Raw genomic sequence first — 26,638 nt, 5'->3', positions numbered from 1 at the left:
CACTGAATTTTCCATGCTGAACTATGGTGGAGGTGGTGGTGGTATGGGTGAAGTTGTGGGTGATGGTGGTGAAGTTGTAGGTGGTGTGGGTGGAGGTGGCAGTCACGGGAATCCTTGTCTTATTAACTGAATTACACTTTGCGGAGAAGCCTACGCTACTCCATCGTCATCATCCAATGGAGGTGAAATCATTGGGCTATATTTAGGACCCTTTATTCCTTCATTCCTGTAAGTCTTTCCACTTCGTGTAGATTCAAACATTAAGGTAGTTGCACAATCTGTTTTTCGCACAATAACATCTTAATCTAGGTATTCAAAGACTTCAAGTACTTACCTCGTGGACCTTTGAAAAAGCGTCGCTCTGCCTCACTGTAACTAAGTGAGGTATCGACCGCGAATTTAGTAAAAAATTCTTTTATGATGCGATCAAGCCAATGATCGACAATACATGTGATCTTATCCTTAGAGGCTTCTAGTCTCTGTACTAACTCTGGGGTTCAGACAATAGGACCATCAATTCTCCACCTTCCTTGGCTATTCGCTAGCTTCGTGATCCCCTTGTATAGCTCAACCGGAAGGAATAGAAAAATAACTCGTGAATTTCTGTATACAGGTACCTGTCCAGCCACTATTCCTTTGTCAGTCATATATTTCTATTCTCCTACACCGTGAATTCATGGATCTTCCTATCCAACCAATCTTCAACCTCTTCCTTAGTTGGATTCCAATGATACAACATCACACATCTCTTATGCAAATTATGGTCTTGGCAACGGAACCATTTGTTCGTTGCATGGGGCCTGACCTAGTTCAACATTAGTTATCCAAACAAATCCCTACACTACTGGCCCTTTTAGCATCAGACTACGAAGCGCGGACCGAAATCTCATCCAAAGCAGTATGGGGGGATGCTAGAACCAAGTTTCTGCACCTTGAGATGGTTGTGATGTTGGTTTATACCATCTATTCCTACTTTTGCATAGGTCACTTAAGCTTTAGGGCTCAGTTAGTCTAACCCTTTATTCCACCCTTCAGTACCTTTGTGAAGGTGTACAATTGACCTTCGTGCAACCCTAACCCGCGATCCAGGTACTTTCGCGCAACTATGACAACAGACTGTATTATTTCCCAAGTTATCTTAAGTGTATTACTTATCTTACTAAACAATCATAGTTAGCGTCGCATAAACATATATTCTTACTTGCATTTGATTAACTAATACAGTCACATACATCCGCGCATCACATGAACATTGTAAATTAAATCCAAACCACAATATAACTAGATGCATAAACATGAAATAAATACACATAATTTGTAGAATACTTCTCTTTATTGATATCTTTGGATTATTACAGACTCTAACCTCCCTGCGCACACAACTCTAGGGGTCTATGCACTTAGCTTTGGACTTCTACCCTAGGCCTCTGCGCACTCAGCTGCAGAGCCTCTACCTACGCTAAGACCTGAAACACTTAGACTTATCTACCAAGTCTCTTCACTCCATCCTTCACTAAAGACTTCTAACTACTTAGAGCTTACTTAATTATCTCTTTTTATACAATCCCATGGTTTGTGGACCATGCATGGACCTTTACAGCTGGCTTTACACTTTACAAAATAAGGGCAGACAACCCTTTATGACTCTTGACACATTCGCACTCCATGACAACAAAATGCGGTGACTTTACTACTTTATTACAAAATTGACCCAAAGCATGGGCTTTTAGCCCCAAAACTGCCCTGGGGGGATCCTGGTCCCAAAAATAATTATAACCACTTTTTGGCTAATAATATACGTGAAATGTTTATGAATTTGACCACTCAAGGAGTTTTCAGGTATAGTTAAGTCATAGTCCATTTAATTTTGTTTCAACTGGGAGATCTATTTCACATTTAGATGAACATAAAAGATGAGCAGGGAGTGAATTAATTAGTGATTCACTAGACAAAGTTAGTAAGCTATGGATCATCTAACTTTACATTCTCTTAGTTCATTGATTCTTTTATACATCCAGTTCTTAAAATACTTAACATTTAGGTAGAGCCCAAAATTGGAGAAGAAATTAGAAAGACATTACACCTATCAAAGCAGACCAAGACTAGTGACTGGTACCTATACTAGATTTACACCAAGATTAGGATATATGGCAGTGATTTGGCTCCATATAAACTGCCTAAGTATGTGCCAATGAGAATATTCTCACTGGAATACATCAAGCAAATGATAAATATGGATGAAGTCCATTTTGTCTCAAGCAAGAAGAAATCATAGTTTAAACTCAAAGCCAAGGTAGGAAATTTCATTTGTAACACTAGGTTTGCAGGTACATAAGCAGACAGATTACTAAAGAACATGAACCTCCAGCTAAGCTTTACTTGGTCTTATGATCCTTTTGGGATCATTTCATCTCTCAGAGTGCAGTTGAAAGCAACACCTTACAACCATACTCCCAGGCCAGAATTGGAAAAAAGTATGAACCAGGAGCAATGGTCTGAAGGTACTCTCACAAAAGCTGATGAACGGGTTCTATCAACTCTACAGACAAGGACTCCAGCTACATAGAGTACTCAGCATAAAATAACCAGAGAGGAAACTCAGTCAGCTACAGAACTAGGTAAAGAGTATTATATCTTACAAAATAAGTTGAAAACTGGACTATTAATGTCATCAGAAAGCAAACCACTAAAGATAATTGATCTTGGAGAATTGGAAGATGTTTCATCAACAGGGACCATTGATCCCAAGCCTCCTTCTACTTCTTCAACTCCTTCTTCAACTGAACCTATGGAGATTATTCACTCAACTAAGACCAACTCAGCAGGAGATGTTAATATCTTCTCAACATTTTTGGAAATCTAGCAAAAGAATGAAAGTTTTAAATCTTAAGTTTACAGTCAGTTTTGGAAACAAGCATCCACTTCCCAGCATAGACTTCTCTTTGCCTTTGACAGTGAAAGAGGAAGGATGCAAATGGAATTTTTGCAGGCTCAAATTCCATTTCCCAAATCCACAGTAGACTACAAGAAGACCATCTTCTCATTTGATGTGAACCAGATACATCCCATTGATCAAATGGATTTGCATAGGCAATCAGGTGAGATGTTATTTTCAACAATGACTACAACTGCCATGTCTCTTTCCAAGCTCAGAACTGCTTTGTCCAATGTACAATCACAACTTAAGATTGAAAAGCTGTCATCCTTGTCTAAAGATAACAAATTAAAGTCTTTAGAAGATATCATTATCAAGATTGGATATGATCTCCAAGACTATAAAGCAATTGAAGAAATAATGAAAAAGAAGAATGTAGAGATTATAGCCTTGAAGAAACAGTTGAAGCTACCTTCAATTGAGGATCCATAAACCAAAGAAATGGCAGAAAATGAACAGCACGGGGAGGAGATGTTAAAGCTCATTATTGAGCAAAACATACAGATCAAGAAAATGGAGGAGTAGATAGAACAACTACTCAAGGAAAAAGAGGAAGCACAACTTGTTGTGACCTCAGTGATAACAATTCCAATGACAGGTGTAGATTTAAGCTCATCTCCTACTAACATTGCCTCATCTTCATCAACAGGTGAAACAACAAGGTTATCACAAGAGCTACAAGCACAAAACCAACAAATAAGAAGTTACTCCAGAAGTTCCAAACCCTGGAGTCATAGAAGGTAAAAAATGATACGTTGTATGTAGAGGAAATGCAAAATTCACATAGGTTAGAGCTTAAGGTTAAATAGTTAGAAAGCAAGACTCTAATGGCAGACAATTAGGCCCAAGCCAAAGAAGACACCTAGTTAGATATTAGCCACTCTATAACATAAGTATGGCTATCCATACAAATCATTTTTGAGTAGCAAGAACTGATTGCTAAATGTAGGGCAGAGATAGAGACCCAGAAGGTAGCATTGGGCACAAAACCCAAAGAAGCATTAGGGATGATCAGGGTACTAAACTCTAAAACTAGACAATAGTTACAAGAGATGAACATTCCAGATAGGACAACACTATTTTGGAAATTAAGAAAGTCCTGGTGAAGAAGAATCTGCTAACTTGGCTGAAAACAAAATGTGAAGCTTTGAACACTATAGTTAGAAGGTTTCATTCTAAATTTAGTATGTTGCATAAAAAGGGTTACCAAAGATAGTGTCGTCGAATGATCAATGTCAGGCCAGGGTAACTCCAGAATGAGCAGAAGAAAACTGATCTGTTATTTCATTAGAGAACTATTGTTTATATACAAAAAGGAGACGGAACAGTTCATCTTCTTGATGATTGTTCACGTTATAGTTTACCCAACCGCTGAGGATTAGGTGTGAACATTCCCCCCCTTAATTTGAAGGGATGTTGGTGAGTCCAAGCATCGTTCTGAATCTTTCAAGCTTTTCTCTTCCAAGCGCTTTAGTGAAGATGTCTGCAATTTGCTCATTTGTGGAACAATGACGGAGATGGATTGTTTTGGCCTCAACATGATGTCGGATCAGATGATATTTAGTATTGATGTGCTTAGTACGATCATGGAACTTTGGGTTCTTGGCCAACTTTATTGCAGAGGTGTTATCAATCATGAGTGGAGTTGATTGTACTTGTTTTACCTGCAAATCTTCAAGAATTTTCCTGAGCCACACAATTTCTTTCGTTGCTTCAGCTGCTGCCACGTATTCTGCTTCTGTTGTGGAATCTGCTGGAACTGATTGTTTGCATGATCTCCAGGAGACAACTCCTGATCCAAGACTCATAGCATATCCCGAAGTAGATACCCCAGTTTCTTTGTCTCCATCGAAGTCTGAATCAGAGTATCCAATCAAGTTGAAGTCGTCCACCTGTGTATACTTGATTCAAAGGTTTTGAGTTCCCTTCAAGTACCTTAGAACTCTTTTTGCAGCAGACCAATGTCCCTCACAAGGCTTTTGCATAAACCTGGAGAGGATTCCAACAACAAATGAAATGTCTGGTCTGGTAGTAGTGAGGTAGATGAGACTTCCTACAAGTTGTCTATACTTTGTTGCATCCTCAAATTCCTTTCCTTCAATAGATGTGAGCTTCAAGTTTTTTTCCATTGGAGTAGAAAGAGGATTGCACTCTGTCATGCCAAATCTGTTTAACAAATCTCCAATGTATTTCTTTTGAGAAAGAAATATGGATTTTGGATGTTGGGTTACTTCAATGCCAAGATAGTAATGAACATAGCCCAAATCAGTCATTTCAAAACTTTTTCCTAATTCTTTCTTTATGGATGCAATATAGCTTTCATTGTTCCCTGTCATTAAAAGATCATCTACATATACCACAAGATATACAACTATTTTGCCAACTTTCTTGACAAATAAAGTTTCATCATCAAGATCAAAATGTTTGAAGTTGAGTTTCAGAAGATGCTCAGTTAGTTTTTCATACCAGGCTCGTGGTGCTTGTTTGAGGCCATACAAGGACTTCACAAGTTTGCATACTTTATGTTCATGTCCTTTCACAGCAAATCCTTCAGGCTCGGACATAAAAACATTCTCTTTTAGATCTCCATTCAAGAATGCAGTTTTTACATCCATTTGATGGACTTTCCAACCGTTCTGGGCAGCTAGTGCAAAGAGTGTCCGGATGGTGGCCCATTTTGCTGTGGGGGCAAAAGTTTCCTCATAATCGACCCCTTCCTTCTGTGCAAAACCTTTTGCCACAAGCCTAGCTTTGTGCTTGTCAAGTGAGCCATCAGCTTTGTACTTGTTCTTGTAGACCCACTTGCAGCCAATTGGTTTGGTTCCAAATGGAGGATCAACCAGCTTCCAAGTGCCATTCTTTATGAGGGCATCATACTCCTTCTGCATCGCTTCTTTCCATTCATCATGAGAAGCAGCTTCTTTGAAGGAAGTTGGTTCAAAATATGTAGACAAGTTCAATTCACAATCATAAGTAACATCCATATCAACAGGTGAATTAGAGTCATCTACATCACCTCCATCTTGTCGGTTTGTATTTCTGGTTCCTATTTTTCCAATTTCATCAGGATGAACACTTTCAAGTGTCTTTGTCAGCCACTTTGGGGGACCTTTCTGAGATGGTCCAGGCTGCTCTGTTGATTGAGTTGGGACTGAATCAAGATTGAGTCTCCCAATTCTATCAATTACATCACTTAAAGGATCATCCGGTGTTGGAGTTTCATGCAAGGGAGATTGTTCTTCAGAAGAAGAATCCACATGTTGATCTAGTATAGGAATCCCCCCTTCAAGATGTGGAATCTGATTATCAAACTCTTGAAATGATTTTGTTTTTGTGAATCTATCCAAGCGATTAAGTTGCCGCTCAACAACACTGTCAGATTTGGATGATTCAAGAAAAATGACATCTCTAGATACAACAAACTTTTTATTTACTTCATCATAGAGACGGTATGCTTTAGAGGTGTTTGAATACCCCAGGAAGATACACTTACGACTTCTAGCACCAAGTTTGTTTCTATGTACCTTTGGTATTAAAGCATAACAGGTGGAACCAAAAATCCTGAGATGTTTTACCGAAGGAACATGTCCATACCACAATTCATAAGGAGTCTTGTTTCTTATAGCGCTAGATGGACATCTATTCTTTATATATGCAGCACATAGAACAGCATCAACCCAAAACATTATCTTTACATTTTTGAAGAAATGCATGGATCGTACCATATTCAAAATTGTTCTATTCATTCTTTCTGCTACACCATTCTGTTGGGGATTATAAGGTACAGTTGTTTGATGTTTGATCCCATGTTGGCGAAGATAGTTTTCAAATTCATTTGACGTATATTCTTTTCCATTATCAGTGCGAATAGACCCAATATGAGATTGTGCATCATTTTCAATCCACTTATGAAAATTCTTGAATGTTTGAAAAGCATCAGATTTGTTCTTCAATAAATAAACCCAACACATTCTGGTGTTATCATCAATAAATGTCATGATATATTTATTTCCATTTGCAGAAGGAACAGGCATTGGACCACATAAATCTGAATGAATGAGTTCAAGCTTCCTATGTGCTCTTGAATGTGAATCATGAAAATACTGTTTGCTATGCTTTCCTAGAATGCAAGCATCACATTGCTTATGTTTTCTAGGAATTGTAGGCAAACCAACAACACCATTTTTCTTCAACAAGTGGAGACTACATAGTTTAAATGTCCAAATCTAGCATGCCATAATAAACCTGACGGAAGTGTACCTTCTTCATGATGAGAAATATATGAGAAATGTTGTGCATGAGCAGAGGTTCCTTGCAGTTTAAGAAGTCTTTCTTCTTCTATACCCCTCATGACAAGTGAGTGGTCAGATGCCTTTCTTACCTCAATCTTTCCATCAAACATATGAATGGAGTGACCTTGCTGGCGGATGTGGACCAGGGACAACAAGTTTCTCTTGAGCTGTGGGAGATATAGAACATGATCCAGAAGAAAGTCTGGAAGACCAGGCAGTTTAAGCCTGATTGTGCCAAGCCCTGATGGCTTGATTTTTGACTGATCTGCAAAGTATACTGCTCCATCAACATTGTCAGTGAAATCTTCAAAAAATCTTTCCTATGAGTCATATGACAGGTTGCTCCTGAATCAAGCAACCAATCATTTTTCGAAGAAGCAAGTGAAGCATTAAACAAATCTTCATTTACTCCAATGTTACATTGTGCCTCAATATAGTGAGCGGATTCAGGTGCTTTACCTTTGTCTGTGTCATCAGTTTTACCTTTCTGCTGGTTTCTTCTCTGCTCAATTTTGTCCCATGGTAGCTTGCATGTAGAAGCATCATGTGATCCATTTCGTTTGTAGCGAATGCAATGCAGATCTGCTTTTTCTGCTTGAGAATGTCTGCCCCCCCTGCCTCTGAAGTATCTTCCTCTTCCTCTTCGTCCACCTCTTCCTCTTGTAGAATCTTGAGCAGGATGCTTTTCTTTATGAGCAAGGAAAACAGTCTCTTCAGAAGATTCAGGGACTGTCTTCTTTCCAAAGGCTTTCTCTCTTTCAGCAAACTTTTTCACAAGAGAGTCAAAGGTTATATCTTTAAGATTTCCATTTGCTTGTAATGACTCAAGATAATTGGAGTAGGTAGGATAGAGTGCTTTGAGAAAGGCAATAAGAGAGATATCCAGCTCAACCTTAGTGGATTTAATATCATGCATTATAGACTTTATTTCAGATGCAAGAGCAAGAGGATCATTATTTTTCAGTTCAAGAGTGAAGAGTTTAATCATGAGCTGAACAACTTCAAGTGCAGAATGTGAATCATAGAGTTCTTTCAGCTTTTGTAAAGCTTCAAAGGCAGTGGAATAGGATGAAATATGACGACTTACTTCTTCATTTACAGATGCTGCGATCAATGCATAGGCTTTGTTGTTCTTGTTTTCCCAAATGACAAGTTCTTTATCTGATGTAGGCTGCACAGGGTCTTTGTCTTCTTCTCCGACACACACTCCTTTCCACAACTCATTGTAGATGAGGGTGTGTTTTACCATCCGAGACCATTCAGAATAGTTCTCCTTGCCAGTGAGAACTATTCCTACCATAGAGATGATTGAATGCATTCTGTAAAAAATACTTCTGCTAAAAAAAACTTTTGCTGATAAAAAAAACTTCTGCTGATAAAAACTTTCTGCTGATATACAGTGAAATTGTACTCAAAAGGGCAACAGATTTCAAATTCTTTATGCACTAAGTTTTCTTCAAATGTCTCCAAAATTTTATAAAATATCCTCCACAAAATATTCAAACAACGTCCAAAACTTATTGAAACAGCGTCCAAAAACACATTCAAAACTTATTCAAACAGCTTACAGCGCATTCAAAACTTATTCAAACAGCTGGTCAATATATATATGCTGGTCAATCATCAACAAGGCATATACATGCGGTTTAATACCAAACTTTATGGAAACATATACCACAGATATCGAAGCAACTCGCAAATGATTTCTGCTGGATTGACCTACTGACTGGACCACTGGTTCTTTGAATGCTTCATGTTAATATGGACGCGGAGACTATGACCATAAATGCGAAGGCAAATCATACACAGTCACCCTTGCTATTCAAAACCCACGAATGGAATGTGAACAACCGATAAGGTTCCTTTTGGTGGCGCTGATAACCAGCTGAGCATTTCTTCTTCAACATATCACGCAAGACAGATTGTGCATCATCAATACATTAGATCGTGCATCATCAACACCTCGAATGTAGGGGTTATTCCATTAAAAGAGACGCGGTGTATGACTAGAGTATATACAATTTCTGAGCAAATAAATTCATAATTCTCCATGTTGCAGCAACGTATAAATTAGCAATCACCTTTTTCTTTGTATTCAACAGCAGTATAGACAAAAAAAGACACAGGACGAGCCATAGACCAGAATGAAGTTCGCCAAGACGAGAGAGCTCATCTGGGTACCTCTGAATGCCAAGTGTAGGTCGCCCTCGAACCCGGACTTGGAATTGCTCGCCTGTCTATGTCGGGCTCGACAGAATGGTTTCCATTCAGTGGTTTCAGATTCCCCAGTAAGGTGCTTTCAGTCGCTGCAGAACAATTGTAATTTTTGTGGCCTCGAAACCATGAATGTTTCTACTCACCGAGTGTAGTTGCTTTGGTAGAAAGCGTCTTGCGAATGCAGGGAAGTTTCTCGCGTCGTCTCAGGCTTCCTGACAATTGTGAGATCGACAGGGTGGAGGCAAAGATGGACAAGGGTGTGCTCACTGGGCGTTACAAGGAATCTGGGACCTGCGCTCTGATACCATGTCAGGCCAGGGTAACTCCAGAATGAGCAGAAGAAAACTGATCTGTTATTTCATTAGAGAACTATTGTTTATATACAAAAAGGAGACGGAACAGTTCATCTTCTTGATGACTGTTCACGTTCCAGTTTACCCAACCGCTGAGGATTAGGTGTGAACAATCAACTAGTAAAATTTGAGGATTACTGTGGAAGACTATATATTATTACAGTAGACAACAATCAATTTGTAGGAATAAAAGGACAGATTACTGGTGAAGAGTTTTTGGAAGCCTTGAGCTCTGACCTCACCATCAAATATGAAGTTGGACACCTTTTTCTCACTAAACCCAATTTTGAGAGATATACTGAATTTGATGAGATATTTAGAAGGATGGTAAATCTTGAGATACTTAGTGAGAAAAGGTGGGATCAATTGTGTGAAACAATTGATTAACTTTTCATTCCAACAAGAAGATAACAACAACAAATTTTGAAGGAACAATCATCAACAACTTCCTATTTAATAGGGACACACCATGCAACAATTTTTCTTTTCCTATCCTCTTTCAAGCTATTTTGTAATCAGTTTAGGATATTGTGTTTAAACTTGTATAAATAACTCTCTTCTATGAATTATTAAAGGTGGTACCTTTCCGTAAGCAATTTTGTAAAGCATTGATGTACAACCTTTTTCTAGATCACTGATAATAAAGCAGAGGATTCTGAATTTTTGCATATGTTTAAGCTTTACAGAGATATCAGGTGAGGATAAATTTGTTATAGTTATTCTTAAAATTCCTTATGAAGTTATTATCATAAAGAGACAGAGATATTTGAATGTTTGTCTAAAAGGCTCCCTCTAGATCATAAAATTGTCAACATCTTATTTTAAGCATAGTTTGTTTAACTTTTGAACATTGTACAAAGGTTTTCTCACTTATGATAATTTATCTTTCTTTGAAATTTAAATTAATCATATTTCCTTACTATTCTTTCTACACACTTTATAAATTCAAATCACTGTGTGAAGTTAAAAAGTAGCCCTTTAAATATCTATTAGTACTATCTAAAAGAGTTAATACATCATTCTTACAGTTTGTTCCATGTATTGGTCCTCCATAAAAACCAAAACCAAAACTCCCAAAACAAATATCTTAGATACTGTGGCATGATTAATTGACCATTACCATCTGAGAAGAACAAAATCCTCAATAAACTATTATTCAAACCACCCCTTATAATCAAGCTTAATTGTCAAAACTATATTATAAGATTGATTAATTTCAAACTATTTTTTATATTATATAATAAATTATATATAACAATATTTTTATATACTATTTTAATATTTATATTCGTTATGAAATAATAAAATATATATTTCCAATATTCTCCGACCATGTCTATCAATGGAAAGGAGAAATATGGTCGAAACACATTTAACACATTTATAATAAAAAATTATTATCAAGCATACTAAATATATAAAATATCATTAAGATTATTAAAGCGGTGATTGTTAGTATATGTTGTTTCGAACTTTTTCCTTTTTCACTTTGAAACTTTCACGCTACGCATCTTTGAAGTGCCCTCACGCTATACTGTGTCAATGGCATCGAATTCAAAGGACGGATTTATACATGGGAGATAAGATGGCTTCATGCATGAATCGTTGACTAGTATAAAAGGTGGTGACATTCAAATAAAAATAAAGTAACAGTAAGCAAGGTGGGGAGGCAACCGAAGCTATTGGGTGAGGCAGTCTTTAATGCACTTGACAAAATTTCATCCACCGCATAATAACAGAGTTTGCAATAGTCCCTTGGATTAATTTTGAATATTGAGGAAAATTGTTTGTGATAATTTTCATTTGGGTTTAATCTTTGGAATATGTTGGCTCTATATCATTAGGCGAGCAAAATAGATCACATTGAGATAAAGTTTTCTTTTTGAGAGTAAGATACAGAATTTTTTTTGTTTTATTTGCCGAAATCTGTAACGTATCAGGGCTCGTACTCACCTGGCACAGGGTGATTTTGGACGACTGCCACTATAATTTTCAGGTGCAGTATAATCATTCCCAACACAAAGCACAGGTAAATTGAGGTTTGAACATGTGATTTACACAAGAACTTTCAGGTGCACTGCAATTGCTCTCAACACAATGCACAGATAAATCGAGATTTGAACATGTGACTTGCACAATGGCGTGAACACTTTAGCAGCTGGTTAGCTAGCCAACCCCCTGAGGGTTATCTAATAGTAAATTTAATTCTAAGTCTAATTCTAAGTCTAAATTATTTTAACATATCATTACTATTTATTCATTATGATTAAACAATAAAATAATAAGAGCCCACTGGACCCTGATGGATGATGAGATGTATTGTCAAGTCACTGGGTGATCATCGGTTAAAAATTTTATGGATAAAAATTCAATGATGTTAAAGGTCGGTGTAGCCCAATCCTTTATAATCCCATATTAAACACACATACAACTTAATAATAAAAATAATAATAACAAAACTTAGAATCCAAATTTCTTATAATAAACTTTTTAGAACCAAATTACTTCAACGTATTCCTTATTCACCCTGACTTAAAAAATAAAATACCAAGGCTTGCACATAAAAGCCAAGAATATCGCCTAATTCTATACCATGGTTAAACTTTCTGTCTCAGGTTACTGATTAACATTACTTCAACATATTACTGATTCATCATGACTTGAACAAAATAAAAAAAATAAAAGCTGAGAATCTCACCTGATTCGCTACCATGGTTAAATTTTACTTCAACCTGTTACTGATTCATCATGAGTTCAGAAAACTTGAAATTAAAAGCTGAGAATCTCACCAGATTCCCTACCATGGTTAAATTTTCCATCTCACAACTCAGTGCATGTGAACGGTTTCATTGATATTTTCTGGGGCAGGAGAAGAATCTGAACGAAATTGACAAAACTAGTGTGCACACCGTCCTCAGATTGGTTTGTGCAGCCTTTTATTCTCCACGCCATCTATCAGATTGGTTTGTGCAAGGCTCTATATGATTATATTGTAGTTTATGAAGCCAAGTTTATAGTATATCTCTATCAGAAAAAGGTCAAAAGCTTTGGAAGAGTAAAATGCTTAGGGGGTGCAAGTGGCCTCATAAGTAGGTTTGAAGTTTGAAAAGTCTAGATTATTTTTAATTTAAAGGCATATAGAGGAATCAAATAATTCAAGTTCAAAGGTTGGCATCGCGATTTTGCATATCATGGGCGCCGGCGGCTCTTTCTTTTCTTTCCATGTGGGATGACTTATGCTTATAGTTTTACCACCACTAGCCCAAGTTCGATTCTCATGGCACAACGCGCTTTTAACCTTTCCAGGCTCTACCTGAGAATCTGTAGCCGACATGTTGGAACAAGTCTCCCCCACCTAGGGTAGTGGAAACGAGCCATTCAGAGGGTTGGTGAGCTCTCAGAATTTCTAAGCGCTACCTGAGAATCTTGAAACGAGTCTCCGCCACAGCTCTTGGGGGGAAGTTGATGGGAAGGAACAGTCAAGAACCGTGTTCAAACGGTCTGGCGTGCACTCTGTGACTTGGTAATTTGTGGCTCTACGCGGGGTAGCCGATTCCGCGGTTACGAAAAGGCATCAATTATGGGAGGGAAACCTTCTCTCTCCCCTATTATCATGATTTCCTATTGTTTGTTTACCTCTCGTTGAATATCGGTACCGGCCAAAAAGGTGTGGGAGAGGGGGCAGGAGAGGGGTAGGGGGCGCCGAAAGAAGAACCTCTCCTGAATCTCAATTATTATCGGAAATATCTATATTCGCTCTTCTACTAGAATTCGAAATTCGAAACTTCGACTGCTAGTCTTATATATGGGGGACACTCCTCCTAGGAGTTTTCCATGTTGTGGTGATGTATTCGTTTGATTTTCTGTGCTCTGCTTTGCTCTAGCATCCTTTGGCTTTGTGTGGCTTTCGACATTGCAGGTTCTTTGTTTGTGAGAGTCAAGTTTACTTGAATTACTCTAACAGTGCGGCCGTTTATATGGCCTCGGAGCAAGTCAAACGAACCAGGTCGAGCTCGCATAAAGCTAGCGGAATGAAGGTAAATGAGTGGAAAAGCTCGCCCTCGGCTCTGCAGAGGGTGCTCGCGGCCCCTGGAATGAAGAACCGAAAGGTGACGGCCCTAAAGTCGCGGTCGCAGGAAGCGGTGAATGAAATGGCGCTGACGATTATTGAAAATGGGGATGTGAAAAACCCGTTCTACATCCACGATCTGGGCGTCGTGGTAGACCTGTGGCAGAAATGGCAGGAGGCGCTTCCCCGCGTCCAACCCTTTTATGCCGTGAAATGTAATCCGGACCCGACATTACTGTCGGCCCTGGCGACTCTCGGCTCCGGGTTCGACTGTGCCAGTCGGGCGGAGATCGAAGCCATCCTGAAACTCGGCGTCTCGGCCGATCGGATAGTGTACGCTAATCCCTGCAAGGCCGAGACACAGCTCCAGTACGCGGCCGACGTTGGTGTGAACCTAACCACGTTCGATTCTGTCGAAGAGGTTGAGAAAATCAGAAAGTTCCACCCGCGGTGCGAGTTGCTGCTGCGCGTGAAGGTTCCGGAAGAGGACGCGGGCGGCGCGCGGTGCCCTTTGGGTCCCAAGTACGGAGCCCTGCCGGAGGAAGTCGGACCGTTGCTGGAAGCTGCGCAGAGTTCCGGCCTCGCCGTCTCCGGCGTTTCGTTTCACGTCGGCAGCGGCGTCGCGCGCTCCCGCGTGTACGCAACCGCGGTTGGGGCCGTTCGCGGCGTATTCGACACGGCTTCCCGACTCGGGTTACCCCCACTGCGTATTATTAACATTGGCGGCGGTTTCACCGCTGGACCAACATTTGCAGAGGCCGCGGGAACTGTTCGAGCGGCGTTGAAGACACATTTCCCTGATGAAACAGAGGTCTCTGTTATCGCCGAACCAGGCCGTTACTTCGCCGAATCTGCCTTCACGCTAGCCACCAATGTGATCGGCAAACGGGTGAGAGGCGAGCTGCGGGAGTATTGGATTAATGACGGCATCTATGGGTCCATGAATTGTCTTCTCTACGACCACGCCGTCATCACTGCGCTGCCTCTGGCTTGCAAATCCTGCCGCACTAATCCTTCCTGCATCGGTCTGCCCAAGTTCCGATCGACTGTGTTTGGACCGACCTGCGACGCTTTGGATACTGTCCTCACCGATTACGTGCTGCCGGAGCTAGCCGTGGGGGACTGGCTTGTTTTTCCCAACATGGGTGCTTACACGGCTGCTGCGGGCTCTAATTTTAATGGCTTCTCTATTTCTGATATTCGCACCTACTGTGCCGCTTCCATGCCTTCCTAGGCATCCCGAGCAAAATTATCTGTGGAGATGTTATTAGCAATTGAGCCAAATTGTATAGACTCAATCCTTCTATGCTACTATATTACTAGTATCTATCAGATGTGTTGAATGTATTTACATAGATGCAGCTAATGGAGTTTAGCATTTTATAACATTTGTGTCACATTTCTCTATTATGCTCAATCACATTTGAACATTTAGATTTAAATTGTACTAGCATTTTAGTTGGGGAATGCAAGATTTTAAGTGAAATGATTGATGAATGATGGGCACCAAATTAGTTTCTGAGGTAATGCTAGATTTCAAGTGAAATGATTGATGAATAATTGGAACTAAATTAATTTAACGGAAATGTGAGATTTCAAATAAAATATGCAGGTTAGTGCATGATGTGTTGGTTGGGGCGGTTGGCTTTTGCACTCCAGCCACGTTTGATTCCTGCGGGAGCTGTGCCATGTTGCAGCACATTTGTTTCGGTGATGACGTATGTGTTTAGGTGATGATGTAATCCTGCTCGCTTTGGAGATAATGTTGTATTATGAAATCTGCTCGCTTCTGCGATATATGTTGTATGTTGATTCTTCATCAAAGATTCTCTCCCCCACTGAAAAAATAATTGAAACCAAATTAATCTCTAATATAATTAAAAAAAAAAAAACTCCACTCACTCACCAATCCAAATCACCAATCCAAATGATTAATACAATCCCAACTAAAATATCTTTAAATACCATCACTTCTATTAATATTTTTAATCTAAAATAAATAACAAAATATCTTTAAACACCATGAATTCTCTTGATGTTTCTCGTGATGTAACATAAATAATGAAATCAAAGCCCATTGAAATTAAAAATTCATCGCAGAGAACAACTAGCTTTCATTGCATATGAGTCTATGGATCCCGTGTTATGATGAAATCGTCCAGGGAGATTGCCGCGTAAAAATAAATAGCATTCAATATTTTCGTATGCATATTTTCTAGAATACTTTTTTTAATTATGTAAACTGTTCTTGCCTCTTACTCGTTTAACCATAAAAGCTGAGGAGGTTATAGAAACTATGACGATGCTGATAGGAATTATCAAATGATCTTTTGTAGATTTATATTGTTTGATTATTTTATTGAAAAGGCAGCAGAGTTAAAATACAAATTTCACAGACAAGATATATGAGTGGTTGTTTTTCAATTGATGATACAAATTTGATTTTTAATGAATTGGGTGATGGGTTTTTAAATTTTTTTCAACTAACCTAACATAACTTTACATATATTTATTCTAAATTCGATTTTCCAAATATAAAATGAACTCAAATTATTAATATTAAACTCAACTCAATTCACACTTACTCAACTCAACTCCAACTCACTCTCACTTTAAATATAGACTGCACTCTATAGGGGAATAATTATTATTTCCAACTTATTTTTTTTTTTTTTTTTAAACTGAGTTTGTGAATACTGTACTTTTCAAAAATTTATCTTTCCTTAAAAGTTCTATTCATATGATATGAGTGATTAATATTATGCAGATTCTTACCGTTATTCATATCGTTTAATGAAATTTTGGAAAAATACTATTCAAATACCGGTCCTTTCCAAAAAAATTCATCTTTCATCTTAGAATATATAAAGGAGTTTTATTGATATTGTTATGATTGGAGTCAATAGTATTTTCTACACTTCAGAGAACAATAACAATATTTGTATCTAACTGCATCACATTTCAATGCTGTAAGTTAATGGGTGTTGAGCATTATAAGATGTATTATGATTTTTTAGCGGGGATTCTCTCCCCCACTGAAAAAAAAAGTTAATGGGCGTTGAGCATTATAACTGCAACAATTAAATCCCAGGAGGAACTGCATCTGCAATAGCATGCATTTCCAATTGGAGATGAGTATAATCCCTTGATTACTTTTGAATCTCTACTTCAGTATGAAAAAAAAAGTTAATGGGCGTTGAGCATTATAACTGCAACAATTAAATCCCAGGAGGAACTGCATCTGCAATAGCATGCATTTCCAATTGGAGATGAGTATAATCCCTTGATTACTTTTGAATCTCTACTTCAGTATCATGGTGTTCAGCATTATAACTGCAAAATCCCAGTAGTAACTGCAACTGCAATAGTATGTTTTTTTAGTTGGAGATGAGAAGTATAACCGCTTGGTTAGTTTTCAATCACCACTTAGCTTTAAATAGGCGAGAGTTTGCTCAATTATTTAATGTACCCTCATCGAAAGTCCACGACATGAAGAATGTATGAAGACTCAGGCAGCCGTCTTACCCCATGAATAACAGTCCAGATAGGTCGTATTTTCTTAAAATAATTCAACAGAAATTCGGCACTTTTTGACGCATGAAGCATCGGTCAAATTGAAGATGCCGCCGACACCACCGACGGTATCTAACCAGTTCACTGCCATGAGTGGTCAACGGTAGCTGCCAGCCGAAAGAATCGAAGCAGCGTGTACGTCCGATTGCCGAACGCACTGCATACGTTGGGCGAAGCTGATAGGAATGAAAAACTCAACGGATTGTGAATTCTTCACTTCTGTCACTATTCATGACCCCAAAATATTTAGGGATTTTGTAATGTTATAAACCAGCATACCGCGATACCATATAAAGTATAGAGAGTAATGCGAGTCAATCATGGGATGCATAGGTCGATGATATTGATATTTGCACATCGATGTGTAGGAAGATTATAACATCAGTATGAGTATGAGGGTACAAAGTAAATTCAGCATGTCATTTGGAATTATAGGTTAACCCATAAGGTAACGTCCAAGCAACATTGAGATGTTTATGTGGATGAGATTAGTGAGATGTTTATGTGGATGAGATTAGTGTGGTAGGTTGATGGCTGAAGATCAAAATATCAATGTTAATAATTAAGTGGTTAGAGGGATTAAATCTTTTGAAGTGTAAATCTTTTTTTTTGAGTGTAAAATTTCACTAAATGTTTGTACCTCAAGAGATTTGATCTCTCTTGGAGCTTGATAGATCCGGAGTTAAAATGGATCTACGCTGCTTTCAGGCATGTGCGGCCAAAGAAAATCTAACGAACATATGATTAATTTTATCAATAATATGTAAATTCATGTAATATTAATATATTCATTTTAAATATGCTAAATATGTCTCTTAATTTGGTCATTTTAATATAAATATTGTTAATAATTTTAATGGTGAAAAATAATGAAATAAAATTTTTGAATTTAAAGTAACAATATAATAGTGTTGAATGATAGAAAATGTGAATAATAAAAATATAGTCAATTATAAATAACCTTCATTGTGATTAATCTCAAACTATTTTATTTTATTATTCTTATTGTCAGCGTTGTTACTTTTGTCATCTTTTCATATCGATTGTCATATTTTCATATGGATCATATGAAAATGACACGTTAAATCATAAACCACTTAAATCTTTAGCTAGAGCTATTGTAGTAAACATCATACCTTGTCTCTCTTTCTCATTAATAGTTTGAATTAATATAACACAAAAATCAATGTACATTTAAATTAATATAACACAAAATTCAATGTACATTGTCAATATTTTTTTGTGCTTACACTGAAATCAATGCACAATGTTAATCCAATCACTTTAAAATCAATGTACCATCATACATCCAATTACATCAAATCAAAAATCAACATATACACTGAAATTAATGCATCTAGTGCAAGTAGGAAAATAAGATTATAAACCAACATCTACACTGAAATCAATGCATCTAGTGCAAGCAATAAAAAAGGATTAGAAATCATTGTCTACAATGAAATCAATGCATCTAGTGCAAACAATCAAATAGGATTAGAAAATCACCATCGACACTGAAATCAATGCATCTAGTGCAAGCAATCAAATAGAATTAGAAATCATCTACATTTAAATCAATGCATTGAGTGCAAGCAATCAAATATTATTACAAATCAAAATTTACATTGAAATGAATGCATCTAGTGAAAGAAATCAAATAGGATTAGAAATCACCATCTACACTGAAATCAATATTGCACTTAGTGCAAACAATTAAATATGATTAGAAATCATCTACATTGAAATTAATGCATCTAGTGCAAGAAATCAAATATCATTAGAAATCAACATCTACACTAAATTCAATGCATCTAGTGCAAGCAAACAAATAGGATTAGAAATCACCATCTACACTGAAATCAATGCATCTAGTGCAATACATATTCTTCCCTCTCTCCCCCCTTCATATATATCTATATCTCCCTCCATCTATCCTTCTTTGTCTCTCTATCTCAACCCCCCAAACACACACGCTCTCTCACTCTATATATATCAATCTCTCTATCCCTTCCTCCCTCTCTCCATCTCTCTCTTCTCTCTCTTAACTTTCCATCTATATATCTATCTCCCTTTGTCTCTCTATATCACCCCCAAAACATACACTTTATTCTCCAAGATATCTATCTATCCGTCCCTCCTCTCCCTCTCTCTCTCTCTCTCTTCCCCTTCTCTCCCTTTCCCCCACTTCTCTCCCTCTTCCCTCTTCTTTTCCTCTATCCCTTTCTCTTTATCTTCCTTATCACTCCGTCTCTCTCTCTCTACCTTTATCTCTCTATTTATTTCTTCTTACCTCCCTCTCTCCACTCTCTCACATCCTCTCTGTCTTCCTTCCTCTCTCTCTATCTCTCTCTCTCTTCACCCTCCAACTCTATTACTATATCCCTCCCTCTCTCCTCTCTCTTTCTCTCCCCATTATCTCTCTCTCCTCTCTCTTTCTCTCCCCCATTCTCTCTATCTCTCCTCCTTTGTCTCTTTATCTCACCCCCAAACATACACACTCTCTCTCCATCTCTCCCTTGTCACTCCCTCTCTCTCTTCACTTCTCACTCTCTATGTATTTCTTCTTCCCTCCCTCTCCCCCCCTCCAACTCCATCTCCCTATCCCTCCATCTCTCCTCCTCTCTCCCTCCCTCTCTCCTTGTCTCTCTCAAGTCCGCTCTCTTGTACTTCCTCTCTCTCCCTTTCTATCCTACCTCCCTCTCTCTTCCCCCATCTCTCTCTCTCTCTCTCTCTCTCTCTTTCCCTCCAATCCTCTCTCTTCCCCCATCACTCTCATCCTCTCTCTCAAGTCTTGTCTCTCGTTCTTCCTCTCTCTCCCTTTCTCTCCTACCTCCCTCTCTCTTCCCCCATCACTCTCTCTCTCTCTCTCCAATCCTCTATCTTCCCCCATCAATCACTCTCTCTCTTTCTCTCCAACTATGTTACTATATCCCTCCCCCTATCCTTCTCTATCCTTCTCTATCCTTCTCTCCCCCCTTCTCTCTATCTCTCCTTCTTTGTCTCTTTATCTCAACCCTAAACATACGCTTTGTCTCTCCAACTCTCCCTTGTCACTCCCTCTCTCTCTCTCTAGTTCTCACTCTCTATGTCTTTCTTCTTCCCTCCCTCTCTCCCCCTCCAACTCCATCTCTCTATCCCTCCCTCTCTGCTCCTCTCTCGCAAGTCCTCTCTCTCATCCTTCCTCTCTCTCCCTTTATCTCCTACCTTCCTCTCTCTTCCCCCATCTCTCTCTCTCTCTCCCTCTATCTATATCTCTCTCTTCCATTCAATCCTCTCATTATCTCACTCCTTCTCTTCTTCTCTCTCCCCCCTCCATCTTTGTGTCTCCCTCTCCTTCTCTTACCCCTTTATACCTCTCTCACTCATCTCCCCCCTCTCTCTTTATTCCTCCTCTCCTCTCCTCTCTCATTCAATTTATCTCCATCTCTCCCTTGTGACCCCCCCCTCTATCTCCACCTCTATCACTTTATGTCTTTATTCTTCCCTCCCATATATTTCTAGAGTTAATATATATCATGATATATTATAATATAACAAATTTAATATTGTATTAATCCAAAGTTATTAAATTTAACAATAATATTATTATAATATATCTATATGAATATTATATTTAATAATAATAATAATTTAATATTAATATTAGGGTTAATAATGTTTTCTTTGCATGGTATTAATAATAATTTGGCTCATAGGCTTCACGTAAATAAAACATTTTTTTGAGTGTTAGTAAGTATAAAGAGGTTTATGGAGTAAATATAAAAAGAGGTTTTATTTATTTACCATACCTCTTGTTTATTTATATTTATATTTATTTATCACATCCCTTTTATTTACCATGCTATTAGGCCCATAGGCTTGGTATTTTTATCTATTATAAACATCTCTTTTATTTACCATGGTATTTGGCCCATGGTATTAATAATTATTTGTCCCATGGTATTAAAAATGTTAAATGCTAAACATTATGTTTACATTTATGTTTATGTGTTTATGTGTTTACGTGTTTATGTTTCCGTTTTTAGGTGAGATATACCCACAATAATACAAAGTAAATCAACTTGAAATATTTAGTGTAAATCAAATTTTCTGGTGGGGCTTTAGCCTATGTGGAATTGGAATTATTAGTATAATGTGGCTTAAGGAATTTCAATGGCATCAATAGAGTCTCTAGAGACCTTCTAAGTCTCACATATTAGGAAATCTTATGCTTTTATTGACAAGGATGGAATGCCTAGGAACAATCAAAAGGTTGCTCTCCAATATGACATCCTGATTAGATTTCATACCATTTGGGATAAGCGACCCATCCAAATTAAGGTTTCTCTCCAATATGACATCCTGATTAAATTTCATACCATTTGGGATAAGTGACCCATCCAAATTATGGTCAGGTGGCCATTAATGATGAACGTTTGATGTAGTGTGACTTAAAATTAACATAGATTAAACATATAGAAAACAAAATGTTGATGCAAAAATTAAACTACTCATAATCTATTCTAGCTAGGAATAAGAAACCCATTCAAATTATGGTCCAATAGCCACTAATGAATGATTGATGTAGTAGGATCAATTAACTAACACTACTAGTTAGCACTGAATATTTCTTATAACATGAGAGAAAATAGTAACTACATTTTTGCATAAGATATGTTAGTGCTATTAGAATTGGTGAGACATAAAATAACCCATATGCAACACTAGCTAGAACTATTCTTTAACTCTAAAAGAAATTTCATAAGAAAGATTAAGCATTGTACTAGTTAATTAGAAAAAGTCAACTTATAAACAGGTAATAAATCTCACATACAAGCATAAGCATAAATATATTATTGCATAATAGTCCTCAACAATTTGTAGCAAGAATACTATTAACTCTTTCTTTGGAATAACCCTCACTATGGCTTCACAATATTATTTTCAAAATTTCTCAAATCTACAATATTCAAAAAGCCCTTTTCTTGAGGAGCTTTGAGCACTTTATAGTTACATCTAGTGCAATTGCTTCATAGGACTTCTTGGCTACCTCAAGAGCAATTACAATTGGTGAAATTCACTTCTTTTATCCTATTCTACTTTAGTAAAAAAATCATTATAGCCTTCAAAAGTGAAATAGATCCTAGCTATTACAAAATTATGGGGTCATTTACTTTTACACCCAATATATCATGTAAATATGCTACCATAATTTAGTAGTGATATGAGATCATTTTGATTCTACTAGGTAACAAGCCTTCCATGGTGACATGATGTTCAACAACATTTTGCACTAGGATTTGCACATCTTTCTCTAGGAACACTAGGAAAGGGTTGGGCACTGTTTGTTGTCTTGTTAGCTCTATTATGTGTTGTTTTGATGATTCCTTGGTCACTTTGTGAAGAAAGGGACTAAATGACAATTTTTGTGTGTATAGAGCCTCTTCTAGCTCTCTAATTTCCTTGATATTTGATCTTGGATCCCCTTGGTTATCGATTGATGGCAGCTTGTTCATATTTATCAACCTTTTTTCTAGGGAATGATTTCTCTAGAAGAGGGCCATCAATTGAGTTATGTCTTTCTCCAACTTGTCTTGTACTTTGGTAGCCTTGTTTACTATTTCATAATCATATCTAATTTCTTCCTCAATAGTTTTAGGTTCTTCTCGGGAAGCATTGGGATATTCTTGAGGGCATTGTTCCATTTGATCAATAACATTGAGTATCCTTTCAACTAAGTGCCTCTCTCTTTTTCCTTATCCCATGGTAGGAGTAGCTTTACTGAGGTATTATGTGTTTCATGAAGGCATGGAAGGGCTTGTTCAACCTTTGTGTTGAATGTTCCATGCACTTTAGTAGCACAGACTTTATAGCTTGTTAAGTTAGACTTTTCTAACTTTAGTGCCATGTTCCTACTATGAGAATCCTATTTTGTTGCTCTAGTTCTGCAATTTGATTATTTTGTCTATGGAGTTGTTCTAACATGTGTTTCATGTTCTCTTTATTGGCTTGTACATGCCAAGGCCATGGCCAAATATTCTAAACAAGTTTCATGGACTATAGCCTTAACCATTGTGACATATACGAAGACAGATTAGGGATGAGCTCGCTAATGTAAAATGTACATACATTCACATATATTAATAAAATAACATCATGGCTTTAAAATGTAAGAAAAAAGAGTACGAGGGGCTAAGACTGCAAATAGAGAAATATAAGGGGAATAACTGAGAAGTGTTTCCTAAGCCAATTCATAACCTTATGTTAACTTAAATTCACTTTATGGGGATATATTCCAAGGTCATAAAGTATGTTGTACTACCTATGTCATAAAGATATGGAATAAACCCAATGTCATGACTTGTTAACTATCCCAAGTTTTCAAAATGAGTGGATGTATTTTCTATGTGAGTTCTCAAGTGGTGGAATTTTATTTCTTGGAGTGAAAATTGTCAAGTAGATTACATGCATATATCAACCTTAAATTCCAATGGAAGAGGGATGAGTCTTGGTTCATTCCTTGTGGATTCTATAGGCTAGAGTGCATGTTATCTTGGATAGCTATTAAGACCCTATATCTTGGTAAATATTGTGAACCTATGTAGGATTTAATTTCCAATTATCCTTGAGTTACCTTCAGGAAGGTGTTGTAGCGGCTACAACTACCCTCTGAAATTTTTCCTTAGATTTTTTTTTGGAGCCTCCCTACCAACCATCCTTAGTAGCATGTCTTGCACTGTCCAAGTACATATGCCTCAGTTGAGTTTCAGTGTCTTATCAGCTTGTGTTTGCTAGGTTGTTTGCCTCCCACCCACAAGTTGACGTTTCAGAACTTGGTCATTTTCTAGTTGTTGTGCTCACTTGGAAAATTGCACAAAACTGGAGGGGAACCATCCTTCCTCTCCAGAATTGCACAGACCATCAAGGAAACCTACTTCTCTCCAGTAATACGTAGAGCAAGAAGGAAGCCTTCGCTCTAGAAATTGCGCAAAATAGCCCATCATCAGGCTTGCTCTCAAATTTTGCACAGTTCTCACTGACAGCCAGAGCTTCAGTCCAGAAATTGCACAGAGCCTGAGGGGAAACCAGACCAGCTCAACCCAAAAACTGTGTAGAAGTCACTCTAAGGCTTGTAGTCTGTTGCATGTGCTCCCAAGTTGATCGGTTCCCTCCAGTACTGAACAATATTGCTTTGCATGCATGGGTTACTTTTCCCAAAAAAGAAAAAAACATCCGTAGATTTTAGGGATCCATTTTTAGCAGCTAGAGGTTACAGGAAAAAGCTATTTTAGAAACCTCCTCCCAAGTGTCGCTTTTTCCTAGATTTGTGGCATGTGTGTCATAAGCCTCGATCTTTTCAAAACTATTTATTTGATGCTTTAGAGCTCATTCTTCACTTGGATATTGGAGCTCTGGCATCCCACATCGCATCTAGGAGCATTCAACACACTCAACTCAGCTTTTCCTGGGTAAGTCTGCTTTTCATGTATTTTGCTACTTTTCTGTCACTTTTTGTATTTTAGTTTGTGTGCGTGTCATTTTCTTGCTTTTGTTGAATGCTTGTTGTCGTTTTAATGCATGTTAGCTTGTAGAAGCACTGTTTCAATTTTTCATTTGTATCTCACTGCTATCACATGAATGTCATTACTTCTGCACTGACAGTCATCATTATGGCGCTCACTTCACACACTTACATGTTTTCCCATTTACTGAATCCTACATGTATTGTTTCCATGGATGATAATTCACTCTTTTTTGCAATCAGCTTCGCACATGAATTCAGCCTTTACATGTTTTTAGTAGCCCATTAGTGGGTCTAGGATGCCTTGGCTCGGACCTTGCCTTGACCAACTTTCACTGCACATTTTTGAGAGTGAAGGCTCTGTCTCCCTCCCAGAAATTGTGCATATCTTACCCAACATTGACCTCCAGGCTTTCTCTGCGCGATTCTGAGAGGTAGTGCCCACTGGCCCTCGGAATTGCGTAGATGCAATTTAGCAGGCCGTAGTAGCAAGACAAGCTGGACTATGCTTTGTGCAATTTAGTAGTCAGTTAGCCCACTGACAATCCAAGATGTATTCTAAGTAGTTTTGGTAGTGAGTCTCCCAGCCTCCCAGTGAAAATTGTGTAAACCTTCCAGTTAGTCACCCAATTGTGTTGCGTGTCAATACTCAAGTTGTTTTGGTTTTCAACTGACAGATTGCTTGCCATGAGTGTTGCTCTGTCTCTAGGTATCACAGGTGTTCATCTGTCTCTTAGAAGTACATGTACAATGGATTCGAAGAGAGAAGGGTCAAAGGACACGGTTGAGAGCACAACTGGAGATGTAGTTGAGCAAGTGTCTATGATTTTACCCATCTATGAAGAAACTAAGTTGTTCATAGACAAGGAGATCAAGATGAAACGGAAAGACATAAATGACACCTTTCCAGTCACATTTGAAGAGAATCTTGAAGACCGCAGGGTCTATGTCAACATACACAAGTCTAGCTTGTACCTTATTGCATGCAGGTATCTCGCGTTTCCATGTGCGGACATTATCCACTCGATTATCTCGCATACTGATCCAGAGACAATGGTTTTGAGCAGTGTCAGTGGAATAGAAATTTCTACCTTCAATGCAAAGGAATTTAAGGAGGTGTATCATTTTTTGGAGTCAGTGATCACGATGGATACACCCTTCACCAGACCCAACAACAGTGCAAACTCAAGAGACATCTTGAAGAGATGGGTGAGAGAGCCTTCTAAGTTCAAAACAACACCCAACCTAGTGTACAAGATGAGGATACTATGGAAGGCATATCATCTCTTGGTCATCTTCGCATGCCACTTATACGACCAAGAGAGCACGAAAACATTTCTATAGATTTGGGTGATTGTGTTGGACCAATTGACGAGCGAAGGAAGACCTTTCAACTGGTCCTACATGTTTGTTCTCAGGTTGAAGGAACAAGTAACAGAAGCTTGACATCCACCCAAGGGTCAACACACAAAGCTATTCATGTCCGCTTACATACTTGATGCAGTCTCTGCCCGTCAACAGTTCTGAGGCTTGGGTTGGGCATGGAAACCTTCAGAAACCTCCGTGCACACTTATTGCAAGTTGGTCTCTGAATGTAGGTTCCATGGAGTTATCATACATCTACCATACCACTTCATCACCCAATATACAAGATGATCTTTGAGAAGGATCCACCTTGTATGTCGCAGGCAGCGACAG

General features: G+C 38.1%; 1 protein-coding gene across 1 annotated transcript; it reads left to right on the top strand.

The window, feature by feature from the left end:
- The first annotated feature begins 13,544 nt into the window (after positions 1-13,544).
- LOC149245281 (ornithine decarboxylase-like) lies at positions 13,545-15,252 on the top strand. Its single transcript, XM_089455567.1, has one exon. It carries the CDS (start codon positions 13,775-13,777, stop codon positions 15,098-15,100), a length of 1,326 nt encoding a protein of 441 aa, XP_089311693.1. The 5' UTR covers positions 13,545-13,774; the 3' UTR covers positions 15,101-15,252.
- The last annotated feature ends 11,386 nt before the right edge of the window (positions 15,253-26,638 follow it).

This window comes from Pinus tabuliformis, chromosome 7, assembly GCF_031772625.1.
Source record: "Pinus tabuliformis cultivar Carrire ecotype Pingquan chromosome 7, CPIR1, whole genome shotgun sequence".
In the NCBI taxonomy this organism is placed as follows: domain Eukaryota; kingdom Viridiplantae; phylum Streptophyta; class Pinopsida; order Pinales; family Pinaceae; genus Pinus; species Pinus tabuliformis.
The sequence above is the reverse complement of the archived record's forward strand: the minus strand, read 5'-3'. Positions and strand labels throughout refer to the sequence as shown.